Raw genomic sequence first — 23,261 nt, forward strand, 5'->3', positions numbered from 1 at the left:
AAACATTTACATTTCATGACAAGGCCGGGGTGCAGTGCAACTGTCTGTACTACGTGATAAGGCCGGGGTGCAGTGCCACTGTCTGAACTACATGATAAGGCCGTGGTGCAGTGCCACTGTCTGTACTACGTGATAAGGCCGGGGTGCAGTGCCACTGTTTGTACTACGTGATAAGGCCGGGGTGCAGTGCCACTGTCTGTACTACGTGATAAGGCCGGGGTGCAGTGCCACTGTCTGTACTACGTGATAAGGCCGGGGTGCAGTGCCACTGTCTGAACTACATGATAAGGCCGGGGTGCAGTGCCACTGTCTGTACTACGCGATAAGGCCGAGGTGCAGTGCCACTGTCTGTACTACGTGATAAGGCCGAGGTGCAGTGCCACTGTCTGTACTACGTGATAAGGCCGGGGTGCAGTGCCACTGTCTGTACTACGTGATAAGGCCGGGGTGCAGTTCCACTGTCTGTACTACATAAGACCGGGGTGCAGTGATACTGTGTATTCTACATGATAAGGCCGGGGTGCAATGCCACTGTCTGTACTACATAAGACCGGGGTGCAGTGATACTGTGTATTCTACATGATAAGGCCGGGGTGCAATGCCACTGTCTGTACTACATAAGACTGGGGTGCAGTGATACTGTGTATTCTACATGATAAGACTGGATATGTGAGTGCTGAGTGCCCTACAGGGGGGGGGGATTAAGAAAGGAAGGATGTGAGTACTGAGAGCCCTACAGGGAGGGGACATAGGAGGGGGAGGAAGTGAGTGCTGAGAGCCCTACTGGGAGGGGATATAGGAGGGGGAGGATGTGAGTGCTGAGTGCCCTACAGGGAGGGGATATAGGAGGGGGAGGAAGTGAGTGCTGAGAGCCCTACAGGGAGGGGATATAGGAGGGGGAGGATGTGAGCGCTGAGAGCCCTACAGGGAGGGGATATAGGAGGGGGAGGATGTGAGCGCTGAGAGCCCTACAGGGAGGGGATATAGGAGGGGGAGGATGTGAGTGCTGAGTGCCCTACAGGGAGGGGATATAGGAGGGGGAGGATGTGAGCGCTGAGAGCCCTACAGGGAGGGGATATAGGAGGGGGAGGATGTGGGTGCTGAGTGCCCTACAGGGAGGGGATATAGGAGGGGGAGGAAGTGAGTGCTGAGAGCCCTACAGGGAGGGGATATAGGAGGGGGAGGATGTGAGTGCTGAGTGCCCTACAGGGAGGGGATATAGGAGGGGGAGGATGAGGGTGCCGAGTGCCCTACAGGGAGGAGATATAGGAGAATGTGGTCTATACAGCAGAGAGTTACCTGTGTAATCACCTATACGTCTGTCTCCTGGTCCATACAGCAGAGTTACCTGTGTAATCACCTATACGTCTGTCTCCTGGTCCATACAGCAGAGAGTTACCTGTGTAATCACCTATACGTCTGTCTCCTGGTCTATACAGCACAGAGTTACCTGTGTAATCACTTATCCGTCTGTCTCCTGGTCTATACAGCACAGAGTCACCTGTGTAATCACTTATAAGTCTGTCTCCTGGTCTATACAGCAGAGAGTTACCTGTGTAATCACCTATACGTCTGTCTCCTGGTCTATACAGCAGAGAGTTACCTGTGTAATCACTTATACGTCGGTCTCCTGCTCTATACAGCAGAGAGTTACCTGTGTAATCATCTATACGTCTGTCTCCTGGTCTATACAGCAGAGAGTTACCTGTGTAATCACCTATACGTCTGTCTCCTGGTCTATACAGCACAGAGTTACCTGTGTAATCACCTATACGTCTGTCTCCTGGTCTATACAGCACAGAGATACCTGTGTAATCACCTATACGTCTGTCTCCTGGTCTATACAGCACGGAGTTACCTGTGTAATCACCTATATGTCTGTCTCCTGGTCTATACAGCACGGAGTTACCTGTGTAATCACCTATATGTCTGTCTCCTGGTCTATACAGCACGGAGTTACCTGTGTAATCACTTATACGTCTGTCTCCTGGTCTATACAGCAGAGAGTTACCTGTGTAATCACCTATACGTCTGTCTCCTGGTCTATACAGCACAGAGTTACCTGTGTAATCACCTATATGTCTGTCTCCTGGTCTATACAGCACAGAGTTACCTGTGTAATCACCTATACGTCTGTCTCCTGGTCTATACAGCACAGAGTTACCTGTGTAATCACCTATACGTCTGTCTCCTGGTCTATACAGCACAGAGATACCTGTGTAATCACTTATACGTCTGTCTCCTGGTCTATACAGCACGGAGTTACCTGTGTAATCACTTATACGTCTGTCTCCTGGTCTATACAGCACAGAGTTACCTGTGTAATCACCTATACGTCTGTCTCCTGCTCTATACAGCAGAGAGTTACCTGTGTAATCACCTATACGTCTGTCTCCTGGTCTATACAGCAGAGAGTAACCTGTGTAATCACCTATACGTCTGTCTCCTGGTCCATACAGCAGAGTTACCTGTGTAATCACCTATACGTCTGTCTCCTGGTCTATACAGCAGAGAGTTACCTGTGTAGTCACCTATACGTCTGTCTCCTGGTGTATACAGCAGAGAGTTACCTGTGTAATCACTTATACGTCTGTCTCCTGGTCTATACAGCACAGAGTTACCTGTGTAATCACCTATACGTCTGTCTCCTGGTCTATACAGCACAGAGTCACCTGTGTAGTCACCTATACGTCTGTCTCCTGGTGTATACAGCAGAGAGTTACCTGTGTAATCACTTATACGTCTGTCTCCTGGTCTATACAGCACAGAGTTACCTGTGTAATCACCTATTCGTCTGTCTCCTGGTCTATACAGCAGAGAGTTACCTGTGTAGTCACCTATACGTCTGTCTCCTGGTGTATACAGCAGAGAGTTACCTGTGTAATCACTTATACGTCTGTCTCCTGGTCTATACAGCACAGAGTTACCTGTGTAATCACCTATACGTCTGTCTCCTGGTCTATACAGCAGAGAGTTACCTGTGTAGTCACCTATACGTCTGTCTCCTCGTGTATACAGCAGAGAGTTACCTGTGTAATCACTTATACGTCTGTCTCCTGGTCCATACAGCACAGAGATTTACTTGTGTAATCACCTATACGTCTGTCTCCTGGTCCATACAGCACAGAGTTACCTGTGTAATCTCTTATACGTCTGTCTCCTGGTCCATACAGCAGAGAGTTACCTGTGTCATCACTTATACCTCTGTCTCCTGGTCTATACAGCACAGAGTCACCTGTGTAATCACTTATACGTCTGTCTCCTGGTCTATACAGCAGAGAGTTACCTGTGTAATCACCTATACGTCTGTCTCCTGGTCCATACAGCACAGAGTTACCTGTGTAATCATCTATACGTCTGTCTCCTGGTCTATACAGCAGAGAGTTACCTGTGTAATTACCTATACATCTGTCTCCTGGTCTATACAGCACAGAGTTACCTGTGTAATCACCTATACGTCTGTCTCCTGGTGTATACAGCAGAGAGTTACCTGTGTAATCACTTATACGTCTGTCTCCTGGTCTATACAGCAGAGAGTTACCTGTGTAATTACCTATACATCTGTCTCCTGGTCTATACAGCACAGAGTTACCTGTGTAATCATCTATACGTCTGTCTCCTGGTGTATACAGCAGAGAGTTACCTGTGTAATCACCTATACGTCTGTCTCCTGGTCTATACAGCACAGAGTTACCTGTGTAATCACCTATACGTCTGTCTCCTGGTCCATACAGCACAGAGATTTACTTGTGTAATCACCTATACGTCTGTCTCCTGGTCCATACAGCACAGAGTTACCTGTGTAATCTCTTATACGTCTGTCTCCTGGTCCATACAGCAGAGAGTTACCTGTGTCATCACTTATACCTCTGTCTCCTGGTCTATACAGCACAGAGTCACCTGTGTAATCACTTATACGTCTGTCTCCTAGTCTATACAGCAGAGAGTTACCTGTGTAATCACCTATACGTCTGTCTCCTGGTCCATACAGCACAGAGTTACCTGTGTAATCATCTATACGTCTGTCTCCTGGTCTATACAGCAGAGAATTACCTGTGTAATTACCTATACATCTGTCTCCTGGTCTATACAGCACAGAGTTACCTGTGTAATCACCTATACGTCTGTCTCCTGGTGTATACAGCAGAGAGTTACCTGTGTAATCACTTATACGTCTGTCTCCTGGTCTATACAGCACAGAGTTACCTGTGTAATTACCTATACATCTGTCTCCTGGTCTATACAGCACAGAGTTACCTGTGTAATCATCTATACGTCTGTCTCCTGGTGTATACAGCAGAGAGTTACCTGTGTAATCACCTATACGTCTGTCTCCTGGTCTATACAGCACAGAGTTACCTGTGTAATCACCTATACGTCTGTCTCCTGGTCCATACAGCACAGAGTTACCTGTGTAATCACCTATACGTCTGTCTCCTGGTCCATACAGCACAGAGTTACCTGTGTAATCACCTATACGTCTGTCTCCTGGTCTATACAGCACAGAGTTACCTGTGTAATCACCTATACGTCTGTCTCCTGGTCCATACAGCAGAGCGTTACCTGTGTAATCACTTATACGTCTGTCTCCTGGTCTATACAGCACAGAGTTACCTGTGTAATCACCTATACGTCTGTCTCCTAGTCCATACAGCAGAGCGTTACCTGTGTAATCACCTATACGTCTGTCTCCTGGTCTATACAGCACGGAGTTACCTGTGTAATCACCTATACGTCTGTCTCCTAGTCCATACAGCAGAGAGTTACCTGTGTAATCACCTATACGTCTGTCTCCTGGTCTATACAGCACAGAGTTACCTGTGTAATCACCTATACGTCTGTCTCCTGGTCCATACAGCAGAGCGTTACCTGTGTAATCACCTATACGTCTGTCTCCTGGTCCATACAGCAGAGCGTTACCTGTGTAATCACCTATACGTCTGTCTCCTGGTCTATACAGCAGAGAGTTACCTGTGGCACGAGCATGTAACACCCTGGGAGGCTGCTGGGATTAGTCAATGACACGGTCCTCTCATACGGGTACTGCAGGAGACAACGGTTACACTTCACAGCAAAGTTCTCCACAAACAGGGGGGGCACCAGGCACCTGTGTACAGTCGGGTAATGTCAGTGAGTATAGTACTGCTGGGTGTGCCAGGGAACACAGAACAGAGACGGCATGGTACATTTACCTGGCGGTAATAGGCACAGCCAGAACCTCCTCTCCTATATCATCCACATCCACCACCAGGGCAAGCTCATACGTCTTCACCTGGTTGGAACAGAAGGTAACCTGGAAGCAAAACAATTATTCAGGGAGGGAACTTATTCTGTGTATGGTATAAGATATAGGACAGGACAGGACAGCATCATTTTATACTGGGAAATACAATGACACAGCAATGCAGAGGCGGTGTATATACACACAGTATACAGGAGGACAGCTGCTCAGGTAAAGGCTGCTCCCTGCACAGAGGAGCGATAATGCTGAAATCAGTGAGAGCAATGCAGAGGCGGTGTATATACACACAGTATACAGGAGGACAGCTGCACAGAGGAGTGATAATGCTGACATCAGTGAGAGCAATGCAGAGGCGGTGTATATAAACACAGTATACAGGAGGACAGCTGCTCAGGTAAAGGCTGCTCCCTGCACAGAGGAGCGATAATGCTGACATCAGTGAGAGCAATGCAGAGGCGGTGTATATACACACAGTATACAGGAGGACAGCTGCTCAGGTAAAGGCTGCTCCCTGCACAGAGGAGCGATAATGCTGACATCAGTGAGAGTAATGCAGAGGCGGTGTATATACACACAGTATACAGGAGGACAGCTGCTCAGGTAAAGGCTGCTCCCTGCACAGAGGAGTGATAATGCTGACATCAGTGAGAGCAATGCAGAGGCGGTGTAAATACACACAGTATACAGGAGGACAGCTGCACAGAGGAGCGATAATGCTGACATCAGTGAGAGCAATGCAGAGGCGGTGTATATACACACAGTATACAGGAGGACAGCTGCTCAGGTAAAGGCTGCTCCCTGTACAGAGGAGCGATAATGCTGACATCAGTGAGAGCAATGCAGAGGCGGTGTATATACACACAGTATACAGGAGGACAGCTGCTCAGGTAAAGGTTGCTCCCTGCACAGAGGAGCGATAATGCTGACATCAGTGAGAGCAATGCAGAGGCGGTGTATATACACACAGTATACAGGAGGACAGCTGCTCAGGTAAAGGTTGCTCCCTGCACAGAGGAGCGATAATGCTGACATCAGTGAGAGCAATGCAGAGGCGGTGTATATACACACAGTATACAGGAGGACAGCTGCACAGAGGAGCGATAATGCTGACATCAGTGAGAGCAGTGCAGAGGCGGTGTATATACACACAGTATACAGGAGGACAGCTGCACAGAGGAGTGATAATGCTGACATCAGTGAGAGCAATGCAGAGGCGGTGTATATACACACAGTATACAGGAGGACAGCTGCTCAGGTAAAGGCTGCTCCCTGCACAGAGGAGCGATAATGCTGACATCAGTGATAGCAATGCAGAGGCGGTGTATATACACACAGTATACAGGAGGACAGCTGCTCAGGTAAAGGCTGCTCCCTGCACAGAGGAGCGATAATGCTGACATCAGTGAGAGCAATGCAGAGGCGGTGTATATACACACAGTATACAGGAGGACAGCTGCTCAGGTAAAGGTTGCTCCCTGCACAGAGGAGCGATAATGCTGACATCAGTGAGAGCAATGCAGAGGCGGTGTATATACACACAGTATACAGGAGGACAGCTGCTCAGGTAAAGGCTGCTCCCTGCACAGAGGAGCGATAATGCTGACATCAGTGAGAGCAATGCAGAGGCGGTGTATATACACACAGTATACAGGAGGACAGCTGCACAGAGGAGTGATAATGCTGACATCAGTGAGAGCAATGCAGAGGCGGTGTATATACACACAGTATACAGGAGGACAGCTGCTCAGGTAAAGGCTGCTCCCTGCACAGAGGAGTGATAATGCTGACATCAGTGAGAGCAATGCAGAGGCGGTGTATATACACACAGTATACAGGAGGACAGCTGCACAGAGGAGCGATAATGCTGACATCAGTGAGAGCAATGCAGAGGCGGTGTATATACACACAGTATACAGGAGGACAGCTGCTCAGGTAAAGGCTGCTCCCTGCACAGAGGAGCGATAATGCTGACATCAGTGAGAGCAATGCAGAGGCGGTGTATATACACACAGTATACAGGAGGACAGCTGCTCAGGTAAAGGTTGCTCCCTGCACAGAGGAGCAATAATACTGACATCAGTGAGAGTAATGCAGAGGCGGTGTATATACACACAGTATACAGGAGGACAGCTGCTCAGGTAAAGGTTGCTCCCTGCACAGAGGAGCGATAATGCTGACATCAGTGAGAGTAATGCAGAGGCGGTGTATATACAGACAGTATACAGGAGGACAGCTGCTCAGGTAAAGGTTGCTCCCTGCACAGAGGAGCGATAATGCTGACATCAGTGAGAGCAATGCAGAGGCGGTGTATATACACACAGTATACAGGAGGACAGCTGCACAGAGGAGTGATAATGCTGACATCAGTGAGAGCAATGCAGAGGCGGTGTATATACACACAGTATACAGGAGGACAGCTGCACAGAGGAGCGATAATGCTGACATCAGTGAGAGCAATGCAGAGGCGGTGTATATACACACAGTATACAGGAGGACAGCTGCTCAGGTAAAGGCTGCTCCCTGCACAGAGGAGCGATAATGCTGACATCAGTGAGAGCAATGCAGAGGCGGTGTATATACACACAGTATACAGGAGGACAGCTGCTCAGGTAAAGGCTGCTCCCTGCACAGAGGAGCGATAATGCTGACATCAGTGAGAGTAATGCAGAGGCGGTGTATATACACACAGTATACAGGAGGACAGCTGCTCAGGTAAAGGTTGCTCCCTGCACAGAGGAGCGATAATGCTGACATCAGTGAGAGCAATGCAGAGGCGGTGTATATACACACAGTATACAGGAGGACAGCTGCACAGAGGAGTGATAATGCTGACATCAGTGAGAGCAATGCAGAGGCGGTCTATATACACACAGTATACAGGAGGACAGCTGCACAGAGGAGCGATAATGCTGACATCAGTGAGAGCAATGCAGAGGCGGTGTATATACACACAGTATACAGGAGGACAGCTGCACAGAGGAGTGATAATGCTGACATCAGTGAGAGCAATGCAGAGGCGGTGTATATACACACAGTATACAGGAGGACAGCTGCTCAGGTAAAGGCTGCTCCCTGCACAGAGGAGCGATAATGCTGACATCAGTGAGAGCAATGCAGAGGCGGTGTATATACACACAGTATACAGGAGGACAGCTGCTCAGGTAAAGGCTGCTCCCTGCACAGAGGAGCGATAATGCTGACATCAGTGAGAGCAATGCAGAGGCGGTGTATATACACACAGTATACAGGAGGACAGCTGCACAGAGGAGCGATAATGCTGACATCAGTGAGAGCAATGCAGAGGCGGTGTATATACACACAGTATACAGGAGGACAGCTGCTCACGTAAAGGCTGCTCCCTGCACAGAGGAGCGATAATGCTGACATCAGTGAGAGCAATGCAGAGGCGGTGTATATACACACAGTATACAGGAGGACAGCTGCTCAGGTAAAGGCTGCTCCCTGCACAGAGGAGCGATAATGCTGACATCAGTGAGAGCAATGCAGAGGCGGTCTATATACACACAGTATACAGGAGGACAGCTGCACAGAGGAGCGATAATGCTGACATCAGTGAGAGCAATGCAGAGGCGGTGTATATACACACAGTATAGAGGAGGACAGCTGCTCAGAGGAGTGATAATGCTGACATCAGTGAGAGTAATGCAGAGGCGGTGTATATACACACAGTATACAGGAGGACAGCTGCACAGAGGAGCGATAATGCTGACATCAGTGAGAGCAATGCAGAGGCGGTGTATATACACACAGTATAGAGGAGGACAGCTGCTCAGAGGAGTGATAATGCTGACATCAGTGAGAGCAATGCAGAGGCGGTGTATATACACACAGTATAGAGGAGGACAGCTGCTCAGAGGAGTGATAATGCTGACATCAGTGAGAGCAATGCAGAGGCGGTGCATATACACACAGTATACAGGAGGACAGCTGCTCAGGTAAAGGCTGCTCCCTGCACAGAGGAGTGATAATGCTGACATCAGTGAGAGTAATGCAGAGGCGGTGTATATACACACAGTATACAGGAGGACAGCTGCACAGAGGAGTGATAATGCTGACAACAGTGAGAGCACTCGGGGATGTTCGGCTGTCAGCAGTATCACAGTGGTTATTACTAATTCATCGGCTGGCTATGATTGTCCTCTACATGCGAGGTCACCTGCATCGGTAGCAGCAGATAACGCCGGGGGGGGGGCTGCGGTGACAGAAGGAAGATATAATGGACCTAATGATACACGTTTGGTGGAGGGAGAGATCGGCAGAAGAGAAAGCAGCTGTCTCTACATATACAGAGATGGGACAGAAACGTGTCCTCAGGTAATGCGGAGAGAACCGCAGCCTCAGCTCCCCATGGACGCTGCTCTGTGATGGCGTCCCCAGGTACATCTTGTAAAGCTGCTTTGCACGCATCTATTATTCAGAGGGCGTCCAGTGAATAAGTCATGACAGCCGCTTATCAGAGGAATTCTAACTTGTCCCGGGAAGAAGCCTCCTTTACTTTTTCAGGACTATTTTACTCCTCCAAAGCTCAACATACATTATACTAAAGGCCAAACTAAAATCACCCCCCCCCTCTATCTATAACCTGCCCCCCATGTAGTAAATAGGTGGGTTATTCCCTCGTTATATGAAGCCGGGAGCTTGAGGCATTGCAGGACACAACCAGCCCAGCCCTCATTCATAGAGCTCAGCAGGGGTATACCACATCCACAGAGAACACACTCCTGTAATATACATGGAGCAATACTTACCTAGTGTCAGCCATGCTCTCTTCACTCCTCTGCAGCATGCAGCCATTTTATGGTTAGAGCCAACATAGTGTGACTGACAGTCCTGAAGACTTGCCTTACAGAGGTGTCCTGGGCCTCATTTACAGAGTGTGACTGACAGTCCTGAAGACTTGCCTTACAGAGGTGCCCTGGGCCACATTTACAGAGTGTGACTGACAGTCCTGAAGACTTGCCTTACAGAGGTGCCCTGGGCCTTATTTACAGAGTGTGACTGACAGTCCTGAAGACTTGCCTTACAGAGGTGCCCTGGGCCACATTTACAGAGTGTGACTGACAGTCCTGAAGACTTGCCTTACAGAGGTGCCCTGGGCCTTATTTACAGAGTGTGACTGACAGACCTGAAGACTTGCCTTACAGAGGTGCCCTGGGCCACATTTACAGAGTGTGACTGACAGTCCTGAAGACTTGCCTTACAGAGGTGCCCTGGGCCTTATTTACAGAGTGTGACTGACAGACCTGAAGACTTGCCTTACAGAGGTGCCCTGGGCCACATTTACAGAGTGTGACTGACAGTCCTGAAGACTTGCCTTACAGAGGTGCCCTGGGCCTCATTTACAGAGTGTGACTGACAGTCCTGAAGACTTGCCTTACAGAGGTGCCCTGGGCCTCATTTACAGAGTGTGACTGACAGTCCTGAAGACTTGCCTTACAGAGGTGTCCTGGGCCTCATTTACAGAGTGTGACTGACAGTCCTGAAGACTTGCCTTACAGAGGTGTCCTGGGCATCATTTACAGAGTGTGACTGACAGTCCTGAAGACTTGCCTTACAGAGGTGCCCTGGGCCACATTTACAGAGTGTGACTGACAGTCCTGAAGACTTGCCTTACAGAGGTGCCCTGGGCCTTATTTACAGAGTGTGACTGACAGACCTGAAGACTTGCCTTACAGAGGTGCCCTGGGCCACATTTACAGAGTGTGACTGACAGTCCTGAAGACTTGCCTTACAGAAGTGCCCTGGGCCACATTTACAGAGTGTGACTGACAGTCCTGAAGACTTGCCTTACAGAGGTGCCCTGGGCCTTATTTACAGTGTGTGACTGACAGTCCTGAAGACTTGCCTTACAGAGGTGCCCTGGGCCACATTTACAGAGTGTGACTGACAGTCCTGAAGACTTGCCTTACAGAAGTGCCCTGGGCCTTAGTTACAGTGTGTGACTGACAGTCCTGAAGACTTGCCTTACAGAAGTGCCCTGGGCCACATTTACAGAGTGTGACTGACAGTCCTGAAGACTTGCCTTACAGAGGTGCCCTGGGCCTTACAGTGTGTGACTGACAGTCCTGAAGACTTGCCTTACAGAGGTGCCCTGGGCCTTATTTACAGAGTGTGACTGACAGACCTGAAGACTTGCCTTACAGAAGTGCCCTGGGCCTTATTTACAGAGTGTGACTGACAGTCCTGAAGACTTGCCTTACAGAGGTGCCCTGGGCCTTATTTACAGAGTGTGACTGACAGTCCTGAAGACTTGCCTTACAGAGGTGCCCTGGGCCTTATTTACAGAGTGTGACTGACAGTCCTGAAGACTTGCCTTACAGAGGTGCCCTGGGCCTTACTTACAAAGTGTGACTGACGGTCCTGAAGACTTGCCTTACAGAGGTGCCCTGGGCCACATTTACAGAGTGTGACTGACAATCCTGAAGACTTGCCTTACAGAGGTGCCATGGGCCTCATTTACAGAGTGTGACTGACAGTCCTAAAAGGTTTGCTTACAGAGGTGCCCTGGGCCTTAGTTACAGAGTGTGACTGACAATCCTGAAGACTTGCCTTACAGAGGTGCTCTGGGCCTCATTTACAGAGTGTGACTGACAATCCTGAAGACTTGCCTTACAGAGGTGCCCTGGGCCTCATTTACAGAGTGACTGACAATGCTGAAGACTTGCCTTACAGAAGTGCCCTGGGCCTTATTTACAGTGTGACTGACGGTCCTGAAGATTTGCCTTACAGAGGTGCCCTGGGCCTCATTTACAGAGTGTGACTGACAATCCTGAAGACTTGCCTTACAGAGGTGCCATGGGCCTCATTTACAGAGTGTGACTGACAGTCCTAAAAGGTTTGCTTACAGAGGTGCCCTGGGCCTTAGTTACAGAGTGTGACTGACAATCCTGAAGACTTGCCTTACAGAGGTGCCCTGGGCCTTAGTTACAGAGTGTGACTGACAATCCTGAAGACTTGCCTTACAGAAGTGCCCTGGGCCTTAGTTACAGTGTGAATGACAGTCCTTAAAACTTTCCTTACAGAAGTGCCCTGGGCCTTAGTTACAGAGTGTGACTGACAATCCTGAAGACTTGCCTTACAGAAGTGCCCTGGGTCTTATTTACAGAGTGTGACTGACAGTCCTGAAGACTTGCCTTACAGAAGTGCCCTGGGCCTTAGTTACAGAGTGTGACTGACAGTCCTGAAGACTTGCCTTACAGAAGTGCCCTGGGCCACATTTACAGAGTGTGACTGACAGTCCTGAAGACTTGCCTTACAGAGGTGCCCTGGGCCACATTTAAAGAGTGTGACTGACAGTACTGAAGACTTGCCTTACAGAGGTGCCCTGGGCCTTACAGTGTGTGACTGACAGTCCTGAAGACTTGCCTTACAGAGGTGCCCTGGGCCTTATTTACAGAGTGTGACTGACAGACCTGAAGACTTGCCTTACAGAAGTGCCCTGGGCCTTAGTTACAGAGTGTGACTGACAGTCCTGAAGACTTGCCTTACAGAGGTGCCCTGGGCCTTATTTACAGAGTGTGACTGACAGTCCTGAAGACTTGCCTTACAGAGGTGCCCTGGGCCTTATTTACAGAGTGTGACTGACAGTCCTGAAGACTTGCCTTACAGAGGTGCCCTGGGCCTTACTTACAAAGTGTGACTGACGGTCCTGAAGACTTGCCTTACAGAGGTGCCCTGGGCCACATTTACAGAGCGTGACTGACAGTCCTGAAGACTTGCCTTACAGAAGTGCCCTGGGCCTTAGTTACAGAGTGTGACTGACAGTCCTGAAGACTTGCCTTACAGAGGTGCCCTGGGCCTCATTTACAGAGTGTGACTGACAGTCCTGAAGACTTGCCTTACAGAAGTGCCCTGGGCCTTATTTACAGTGTGACTGACGGTCCTGAAGATTTGCCTTACAGAGGTGCCCTGGGCCTCATTTACAGAGTGTGACTGACAATCCTGAAGACTTGCCTTACAGAGGTGCCATGGGCCTCATTTACAGAGTTTGACTGACAGTCCTAAAAGGTTTGCTTACAGAGGTGCCCTGGGCCTTAGTTACAGAGTGTGACTGACAATCCTGAAGACTTGCCTTACAGAGGTGCTCTGGGCCTCATTTACAGAGTGTGACTGACAATCCTGAAGACTTGCCTTACAGAGGTGCCCTGGGCCTCATTTACAGAGTGACTGACAATGCTGAAGACTTGCCTTACAGAAGTGCCCTGGGCCTTATTTACAGTGTGACTGACGGTCCTGAAGATTTGCCTTACAGAGGTGCCCTGGGCCTCATTTACAGAGTGTGACTGACAATCCTGAAGACTTGCCTTACAGAGGTGCCATGGGCCTCATTTACAGAGTGTGACTGACAGTCCTAAAAGGTTTGCTTACAGAGGTGCCCTGGGCCTTAGTTACAGAGTGTGACTGACAATCCTGAAGACTTGCCTTACAGAGGTGCCCTGGGCCTTAGTTACAGAGTGTGACTGACAATCCTGAAGACTTGCCTTACAGAAGTGCCCTGGGCCTTAGTTACAGTGTGACTGACAGTCCTTAAAACTTTCCTTACAGAAGTGCCCTGGGCCTTAGTTACAGAGTGTGACTGACAATCCTGAAGACTTGCTTTACAGAAGTGCCCTGGGTCTTATTTACAGAGTGTGACTGACAGTCCTGAAGACTTGCCTTACAGAAGTGCCCTGGGCCTTAGTTACAGAGTGTGACTGACAGTCCTGAAGACTTGCCTTACAGAAGTGCCCTGGGCCTTAGTTACAGAGTGTGACTGACAGTCCTGAAGACTTGCCTTACAGAAGTGCCCTGGGCCTTAGTTACAGTGTGACTGACAGGCCTGAAGACTTGCCATACAGAAGTGCCCTGGGCCTTACTTACAAAGTGTGACTGACAGTCCTGAAGACTTGCCTTACAGAGGTGCCCTGGGCCTTACTTACAAAGTGTGACTGACGGTCCTGAAGACTTGCCTTACAGAGGTGCCCTGGGCCTTAGTTACAGAGTGTGACTGACAGTCCTGAATACTTGCCTTACAGAGGTGCCCTGGGCCTTACTTACAAAGTGTGACTGACGGTCCTGAAGACTTGCCTTACAGAGGTGCCCTGGGCCTCATTTACAGAGTGTGACTGACGGTACTGAAGACTTGCCTTACAGAAGTGCCCTGGGCCTTATTTACAGAGTGTGACTGACAGTCCTGAAGACTTGCCTTACAGAGGTGCCCTGGGCCTTAGTTACAGAGTGTGACTGACAGTCCTGAAGACTTGCCTTACAGAGGTGCTCTGGGCCTCATTTACAGAGTGTGACTGACAGTACTGAAGACTTGCCTTACAGAGGTGCCCTGGGCCTTAGTTACAGAGTGTGACTGACAGTCCTAAAGACTTGCCTTACAGAGGTGCTCTGGGCCTTAGTTACAGAGTGTGACTGACAGTCCTGAAGACTTGCCTTACAGAAGTGCCCTGGGCCTTACTTACAGAGTGTGACTGACGGTCCTGAAGACTTGCCTTACAGAGCTGCCCTGGGCCTTAGTTACAGAGTGTGACTGACAGTCCTGAAGACTTGCCTTACAGAGGTGCTCTGGGCCTTATTTACAGAGTGTGACTGACGGTCCTGAAGACTTGCTTTACAGAAATGCCCTGGGCCTTATTTACAGAGTGTGACTGACAGTCCTGAAGACTTGCCTTACAGAAGTGCACTGGGCCTTACTTACAGAGTGTGACTGACGGTCCTGAAGACTTGCCTTACAGAGGTGCCCTGGGCCTTAGTTACAGAGTGTGACTGACAGTCCTGAAGACTTGCCTTACAGAGGTGCTCTGGGCCTTATTTACAGAGTGTGACTGACGGTCCTGAAGACTTGCCTTACAGAAGTGCCCTGGGCCTTATTTACAGAATGTGACTGACAGTCCTGAAGACTTGCCTTACAGAGATGCCCTGGGCCTTAGTTACAGAGTGTGACTGACAGTCCTGAAGACTTGCCTTACAGAGGTGCTCTGGGCCTTAGTTACAGAGTGTGACTGACAGTCCTGAAGACTTGCCTTATAGAAGTGCCCTGGGCCTCATTTACAGAGTGACTGACAATCCTGAAGACTTGCCTTACAGAGGTGCTCTGGGCCTTAGTTACAGAGTATGACTGACGGTACTGAAGACTTGCCTTACAGAGGTGCCCTGGGCCTTATTTACAGAAAGTGACTGACAGTCCTGAAGACTTGCCTTACAGAGGTGCCCTGGGCCTCATTTACAGAGTGTGACTGACGGTACTGAAGACTTGCCTTACAGAAGTGCCCTGGGCCTTATTTACAGAGTGTGACTGACAGTCCTGAAGACTTGCCTTACAGAGGTGCCCTGGGCCTTAGTTACAGAGTGTGACTGACAGTCCTGAAGACTTGCCTTACAGAGGTGCCCTGGGCCTTAGTTACAGAGTGTGACTGACAGTCCTAAAGACTTGCCTTACAGAGGTGCCCTGGGCCTCATTTACAGAGTGTGACTGACGGTCCTGAAGACTTGCCTTACAGAGATGCCCTGGGCCTCATTTACAGAGTGTGACTGACGGTCCTGAAGACTTGCCTTACAGAGGTGCCCTGGGTCTTACTTACAGTGTGAGCTTGATGCATGCTGTACATAAAACAGCTTTGTTTGGCATCAGAGCATATTATATTCATATTCTCAGCCTCCGGGAGATGCTTCTGTCAGCCACAAATGTCCTTAGGGGAGCGGAGAGGCAGGAAAATCAGAGGAGGCTTGTCTATGGCACTGCAATATGGAGGCCAGAACAGGATGAGACCAGACCTCTGCCAGCTCTGGCCCCATCACTCACTTAAACAACTGAACATTCCGGAAGGGGCGATTTCATATCTGCACCAGCGCCTAATGCCCACCTTCTGCCCCGCTGCTCCATGTTGGTTCAGTGTGATCTCACGCCTGGCATGTGCAGAGCGGAGCCTGAATCATACACCCGCTGTAGCGGACACCACTGAGTATATACACTGGGGCTCAGCTAGAAGCTGTCTGCAATACGTTACCCCAGTGTCAGGGTAACAGAGTATGTTATATATAACATGACCTCTTCATGAGATGATTTCCCTGCGGTACAATAAATGCTACCAGCTACTGCAGGGTAAGGGGTAATCCCAGGCAGTGGAGTACCTCTATGTCTAGAAGGCCCTGGGAGCGGATGGTGCCTCTGGAAGGAGTAATGGAAAATTCCCGGGGTCTAGGCCCTCCATTGCTCTTCTGTCTCCAAGATGATGTCCTCTGATCCAGGACACTGTGACTGGTGAGGCTGGGATCCCCACTCCCATCTCCTGGGACTCGCAGACTGAAGCTCATGGGAACCAGAGATGTATTATTTAGGGAACATCGGAGAGTGCGTGGAAAACCTGGAAAATAAATGTGATCTATAGTCAGTAACAGAGCCCGCCTAGCTGTCTAATACACAGAGCCCGCCTAGCTGTCTAATACACAGAGCCCGCCTAGCTGTCTAATACACAGAGCCCGCCTAGCTGTCTAATACTCAGAGCCCGCCTAGCTATCTAATACTCAGAGCCCGCCTAGCTGTCTAATGAGCAGAGCCACTTTATCTAATACACAGAGCCCGTCTAGCTGTCTAATACACAGAGCCCGCCTAGCTATCTAATACACAGAGCCCGCCTAGCTGTCTAATGAGCAGAGCCCCTTTATCTAATACACAGAGCCCGCCTAGCTGTCTAATACACAAAGCCCGCCTAGCTGTCTAATGAACAGAGCCCCTTTATCTAAAGGCCCCCATACATCAGCAATTCTGCAATCGATTGAAAAAGAGAAAGATGTTTATACAAAATCGATTGCTGATGTATGGGGGCCTTTATACACAGAGCTCAACTAACTGTCTAATACACAGAGCCCACCAGCTTTCTAATAAACAGATTTACCTAGCTGTCTAATGAACAGAGCTCACCTAGCTGTGTAACGAGCCGAGCCAGCCTTGCTGTCTAATAAAACAAGAGATATGGTAAGAACTTACCTTTGTTATCTCTGTTTCTACGAAGTCCATAGGGTCCACAGGGTTGACCTTGGGGTATAGGTTGGGAACCAAATCCGGGCACCACGCAGTTAAAGCTTTTAGCTCCCAGGATGCACTTGGGTCCACTCTCCCTATAACCCCACCCCCAGCCAGAGGCACCTCAGTTTGTAAGTAGCCAAAGGCCGGAGGAGGAGAAAAAAAGAGAGAAAACTGGAACACTCGATAACCATACTCACAGAAATGGGAGACGGAAAACCAGTGACCAGTCACACAGCCCATTTGAAGCCAGGTGCGTCAGGGCGGGCGCCCTGTGGACCCTATGGACTTCGTAGAAACAGAGATAACAAAGGTAAGTTCTTACCATATCTCTTGTTTTCTACTTCAGGGTCCATAGGGGGTCCACAGGGTTGACCGTGGGGATGTCCCAAAGCAGTTAAACCAAGGGAGGGGACGCTCCTGTGCTGAGAGGAGAATCCGCCGCCAAAAAGGAAGCATCCTGAGAGGCAAAGGAAAACAATGCCTAGAACCTTAAAAAGGTGTGGACAGAAGACCACGTGGCCACCTAGCAAGGCAAAACAGCCAAGGCGCCACAGCGAGCCACCCACGAGGGTTACATGGCCCGAGAAAAAACAAGCAGCAACAACAGAAAGGCCTACCCATGGGTAGGCCCCTGAAGAAGACATACGAGGCCGTCCAGCCAACATATGGCCATAGGCCGGCCATCCTTTCCTGTTAAAACCAGAAATCTCAGACCACCAATAAGGAGTCCGATTTCCGTCAGGAACTTGAATGGATCACATAAATCCACAGAGGCCGGACCACAGTCAATGAGGCCACACCAGCCGAGAGGACTGGGGACTGAATGGCCGCACCATAAGTTCCAGAATAATATGGAACCTGAAAATCACTAAGAAGAAACACAGGGTGAGAGCAACTCACACCCTGACAAGATGCCCTCCAGAAGAGGGAGCCACATGAGAACGCTCCCAATTCCGACACTCTCCTGGTTGATATAAACTCCCTGATAGAAAGAGAGAAAGCCAAAGCAATAGACCATGTAATGGCTATCACAACCAGCGGTTCCATTAACTTTCCCCGGAGTTAACGAAGAACCACTCCTAACTCCCAAGGAGTCCCTAGGGAGGACAAATGGAGGCATAATCCAGAAAACACTCCAAAGGATGAACTGGATATCAGAGCGGAGCAATTCCATAACCTAATCATACTGACAGTGTAGAGATCTGCACTGTCAGGAAGGCCAGGCCGAGGGTGAAACCCAAGCCAGCCGGACGGAATGCCAGAATATCTGGAAATCCTGGACACCAGAGGATCGCATCGATAGGTATAATACCATAAGAATGATGGCTGCCACAGTTTGTGGTAGGTCCCAGCAAAAGCTGATCCATGTGCTCCAATCATTCCAACGATGACAAAGCCATGGAAGCCGTAAGACCACTGTAGGGACGTAGTCAAAGACAAACAACCCAGGTCCAAGGCAAACCCCAGGACCCTGAGACAACAGGTCTGGGTAGTGAAGCATCAGGAATGGAGTATCGATGGAGAGACTCCGAAAAACCAAGTACCCCTGACATCTGGGGCAATCAGGAGCCACCAGCAGGAAAGCATCTCTGTCTCGATTGAAACACTTCCCTCGAGGAAGAATGGAGACTGGAGAACACAGGTACGCAAATTGTAAGAACCCCTTCACCGACAAAGAGTCACTGAAGGTTGCTTCAGAATCCCCAGAGTTGGACTGTAACACCATAGTGTGATAGAGTCAGAAGGCCATGAGTGTCACCTCAGGAGGCCCCCCCCCCCCCTGCTCACCAGGAGATGAAACCTCTCTTGGGGAAGAGACTAGTCCCCGGGATGCACGTCGTAACGGCTGAGGACTCCCGCTTCCCAATGGAGAGCACCTGAAATGAACACTGTCGAGATGGTCGGGAGGAGACCCTCAGACAATGTCCGAATGTATGACATACCTGACATTGCCACCCAACGAACAGTATTGCTAAAAAGGAAGCTACTGTTCTGACCCTGTCGGACTGAACTTTTTCAGGTTCACCGGGAAACAAGGGCTATGCCAGAGTGAAGGCCCCAAGACAGGCTAAAGTTCCAACAAGTTAATTGACAGGGTGGAATCGACAGACATCCAATTGCACTGAAATGGATGCGAACCAGACACTGTCCTTAGCAAAGAATACCCTGGACGAGATGGTCATAGTCACCCGAAAAGGGACAGACTTGCCTCCGGGGAGAGCAGCATCATTTGAACAGTGATCAGACAGAAAAAAACTTGTTCCATCTGGAGATAAGCCAATTATGGAAAGGCCTGGAATGGAACTAAGCCCATTCCACCCTTCCAAAGGCAGACACTGAATAGTGGACCATGCATCCCAGAGTGCAAAGACATATGTCGACTGCGCAGACATCCATGTACTCCTAATGGAAGAGTGGAGATGCCGTCTTACGCCAGAAGAATTCTCAGATTCTGAGAATCCAGCAGGGCTCCTAGGTGAAGAATACCCAGAGAGGGATGCAGGGAGGACTTTTTCCCCATTGATTAAACTTCTGCACCCTGAAGAAGCCACAGTCAACCTGACCCGGCTGTAAAGTACCCCGGTGATCCTGCTAAGAGCAGGAGGCCATCCAGGTACAGGAGCATTGGGATATACTGAACAGAAGAACTGTCAGAAAATCCAAAACGCTGGTAAACCCCTGTGGGGCTGAGAACTGTCCCAACAGGCAGAGCCCGAAAACCGTAAGTGCTGTGATACAGCAAACCTCAGTCCATGCTGAGGCAAGGTCTCTGTAAGTGCCCGTAGGCACGCGTCCTGTATATCCAGTGATACCATAAAGTCCCCAGGTTCCAAACATAGTATGATGGAGCATAGGGATTGCCTCCTGAGCCCAGGTAGCTTTAGGAACTGGATCAGGGAATTGAGACAGAGAATAGGCCAAAGAGGACCATTCAGCCACCGCACCAGAAAGAAAGCAGAACAACCAGTCCCTCGCTGAGAAAGTGGGGATGGCCCAATTAGCTCCGCTTAGCCCAACAACTGTATAGCTTTCTGGATTCGTAAGGCCCTGTTCGGGTCCGAATAAGGGCCTGCGTACCATCACATGGAAATAGGCCGCCTGAGCAAAGAGAGGGCGTACCCTCCTACCCACGTAGCCGCGGCAACTAGACACTAGTACCGGGCGAACTGAGAAAATCGCCATCTCCCAGTGGTAGGCCTGTCTCGTCATGCTGACGATATATCCGTAGGTTCAGAAGCAGAATCGGCTGGCAGTCCAGGCCTGCTCGGTTGAAGAAACAGACCTTTAGGCTGACCCAGAGGACAAAAAGACTTAATAGACTTAGTCTGAGGCCCTGTAGTGGGCATAGCTGAAGGCGGGAAATTTGTACTGCCACTGTCAAGGTCAGGACCCAACAAGATCTACCCTATAGATGGTATTTGCACCTCTGCATTCCTAGAGCGCAGCCATAGGGTATTACGGAGGATACCGTCGCAGCCGGAACTCTGAAAGTTAGGAGACTGGTATCCAATATAGGCATGTCCACCTATGACAACTGCATATATTACATGAGCGACCAAATACATTTGAACCCCAGACGTGTTGGTGGGGAAAAAACATTACAAATGCATCAGCTCAGTATGCAATAGTATTAACCAACCATGCTATAGCCATGGTATGATGGGTAACAACCCCTGAAAGCGAGTATACTGATTTCAGGTAGAGTTACCACCTACGGATCAGAAGAATCCGACCACACAGGAATGAGAGGCGTAGTAACGTCTGTAATCAGACGAGTAACACGCCCATCCACCCCATGAGGGGCTCGTGATGACCCTCAGGGAATTTGGGACAGGAGGCCAAACACTGTTGTAACACCTCCTATCTGGCAACAGCCAGAGTCCCGCCATGCGATCCTCCCGCTAGTCAGCAACAGGGACCCAGAAGGCACGCAATACTGAGGGTGTATGATACAGGTGCAGGTCAACATTCACTCTAACCAGAATGGACCTGCCACCAGCCCAAAGCAGGGATAATAATACTTGAAATAGGCTTCCCCCCGTGTAAGAGGGAAAGAGCCCAAAACAGTATCCAGTTCACGCAGAGCCAAATGGGAAGTAACCACAGGGCGTCAACCACGCCAATTTGCGTTTCGTAGAAAACGACACCACCCAGGGTGGCCGTGGGAACCCCTGCAAGGGGAATGACAGACTATGATGACACCAGGGGGATTTCATATACTGCGAAAACCCCTGTAGGGAGCGATAGTCTGTGTCACAGGGGAAGAGTGCAAGAAACTGCGAGATACCCTGAGATGAAAAGGGCATTATGGTGAAGTAACCCCAAGTGAGGTACAACAATGGGGCCCACCCGGCGATCCGCAATTGAGAGGATCCCGAGAAAACAAATCTCCCAAGGGGGTCGTGAAAGGGGCCGGCACCAGATGACGCCACACACAGAACCCTTTATGAAACAAATCCTGCGCACTAACACCTGCAGCACATGACTTGCAGGATAGCAAAAATGGGTGCAGTATAACGCTCTATCTCCTGGTCAAACATAGCTGACCAATCTTGGCGGAAATATCAAGCAGTGCTATACTGGTCCTGACTGATGCTAAAATTAGCCGCAGGGACCCATTTTCAGCGTATGCAAAACACAGTTCCAACGAAAATGTGGCAACGTGCAGCACGCAACTGTATGTGACAAACCTCACAAAAATCAACGAGTATATAAATGTGAGGTCTCAGAACCACCCTAAGTACAGCTGTATTAGGGCAGATAAGGAAAAGGGATAGATATACACTGACAGGTGAGAGAATTAAATACAGACAGTCAGCACTAGCATAAGTCACATACCATGCAGATATATACATATATACATAAACATGTCATATAATATACTGCACTATTACACTGCATTCAACTTACCCAGATTCAGTGTCTGGGAAGGCTACAGCGCTGTGTACACTGACCTGATGGTGAGGTACGCAGGGGGACTGGGCTCACTGCCATCTCCGGAGCTCTGCTGCTGCACCACAAGAAAATGGCCGCTGGAGACCTCAGAAGAAGCGTGGCCCGCGGAGGAAGCAGCTCAGCGACGCCAGACTATACATACTGAAAGGCGCGCTGAGCTGAGGGGAGGAGCCGCTGTAACAGGGAAAGCTTCCTCCCCTGGCCGGCTATTAACCTCCCGGGACGCCGGCTCCCAGCGCCGATCAGTAAGTCCCTGGTGGTCTAGTGGACACACGGGGTATGGGGGGCACGCCGCCACTGCCGGCGCCTCCGGTCTGTCCCCGGAGACCGGAGGCACAGGACTGCATATTAAATGCGCGGATCACCGCAAGCGGTGATCCGCGACCTTACCTGCTCCCCGTGGATCCGGCAGCAGTCCTGGGCGCCCGCAGAGTCCGGCTAGTACAGACTCTGGGGTCCCGCTGAGATCCCCAGATCTGTACTGGCGTCTCAGCGCCGGCGGGGTGACGGAGCGGCAGCTTAGACGTCCTATGGACAGTCCGACGCTGCCGCTCTGAAAGTCCAAAGTAAAAATAAAAAAACTCTGTACTTAGAAAAAATAAAGCTTAGGGGCTGCTAATCAGCTCCCCACTGCACTAAACGGTGACCCGACTCCGGCCGGGCACAACTTAAACTGAGGTGCCTCTGGCTGGGGGTGGGGTTATAGGGAGAGTGGACCCAAGTGCATCCTGGGAGCTAAAAGCTTTAACTGCGTGGTGCCCGGATTTGGTTCCCAACCTATACCCCAAGGTCAACCCTGTGGACCCCCTATGGACCCTGAAGTAGAAACAGAGCCCCTTTATCTAATACACAGAGCCCACCAGATTTCTAATGAACAGATTTACCTAGCTGTCTAATGAACAGAGCATGTCTAGCTGTCTAAAGCAGTTATTCTCAAACTGCAGGCCTGATTCAGACCCGCTCGCGAGCGCTATGTGCTCGCAAGTGGGTCGATGGCGGCCCAGTGCGCATGCGCACGACGGAGCCGGC

General features: G+C 49.9%; 1 protein-coding gene across 1 annotated transcript in view; it reads right to left on the reverse strand.

Annotated features, from left to right (window-relative positions):
• The window catches only part of HYDIN (HYDIN axonemal central pair apparatus protein), a 329,731-nt gene that overhangs the window by 186,371 nt on the left and 120,099 nt on the right, over nt 1-23,261 (reverse strand). Inside the window, 3 exon segments of the mRNA XM_088455949.1 lie at nt 4,972-5,107; nt 5,193-5,293; nt 16,382-16,614. Of these exon segments, the coding sequence (XP_088312075.1) occupies nt 4,972-5,107; nt 5,193-5,293; nt 16,382-16,614 (470 nt within the window).

This window comes from Taudactylus pleione, unplaced genomic scaffold (assembly GCF_031769625.1).
Source record: "Taudactylus pleione unplaced genomic scaffold, aTauple2 ptg000681l, whole genome shotgun sequence".
NCBI lineage: Eukaryota > Metazoa > Chordata > Amphibia > Anura > Myobatrachidae > Taudactylus > Taudactylus pleione.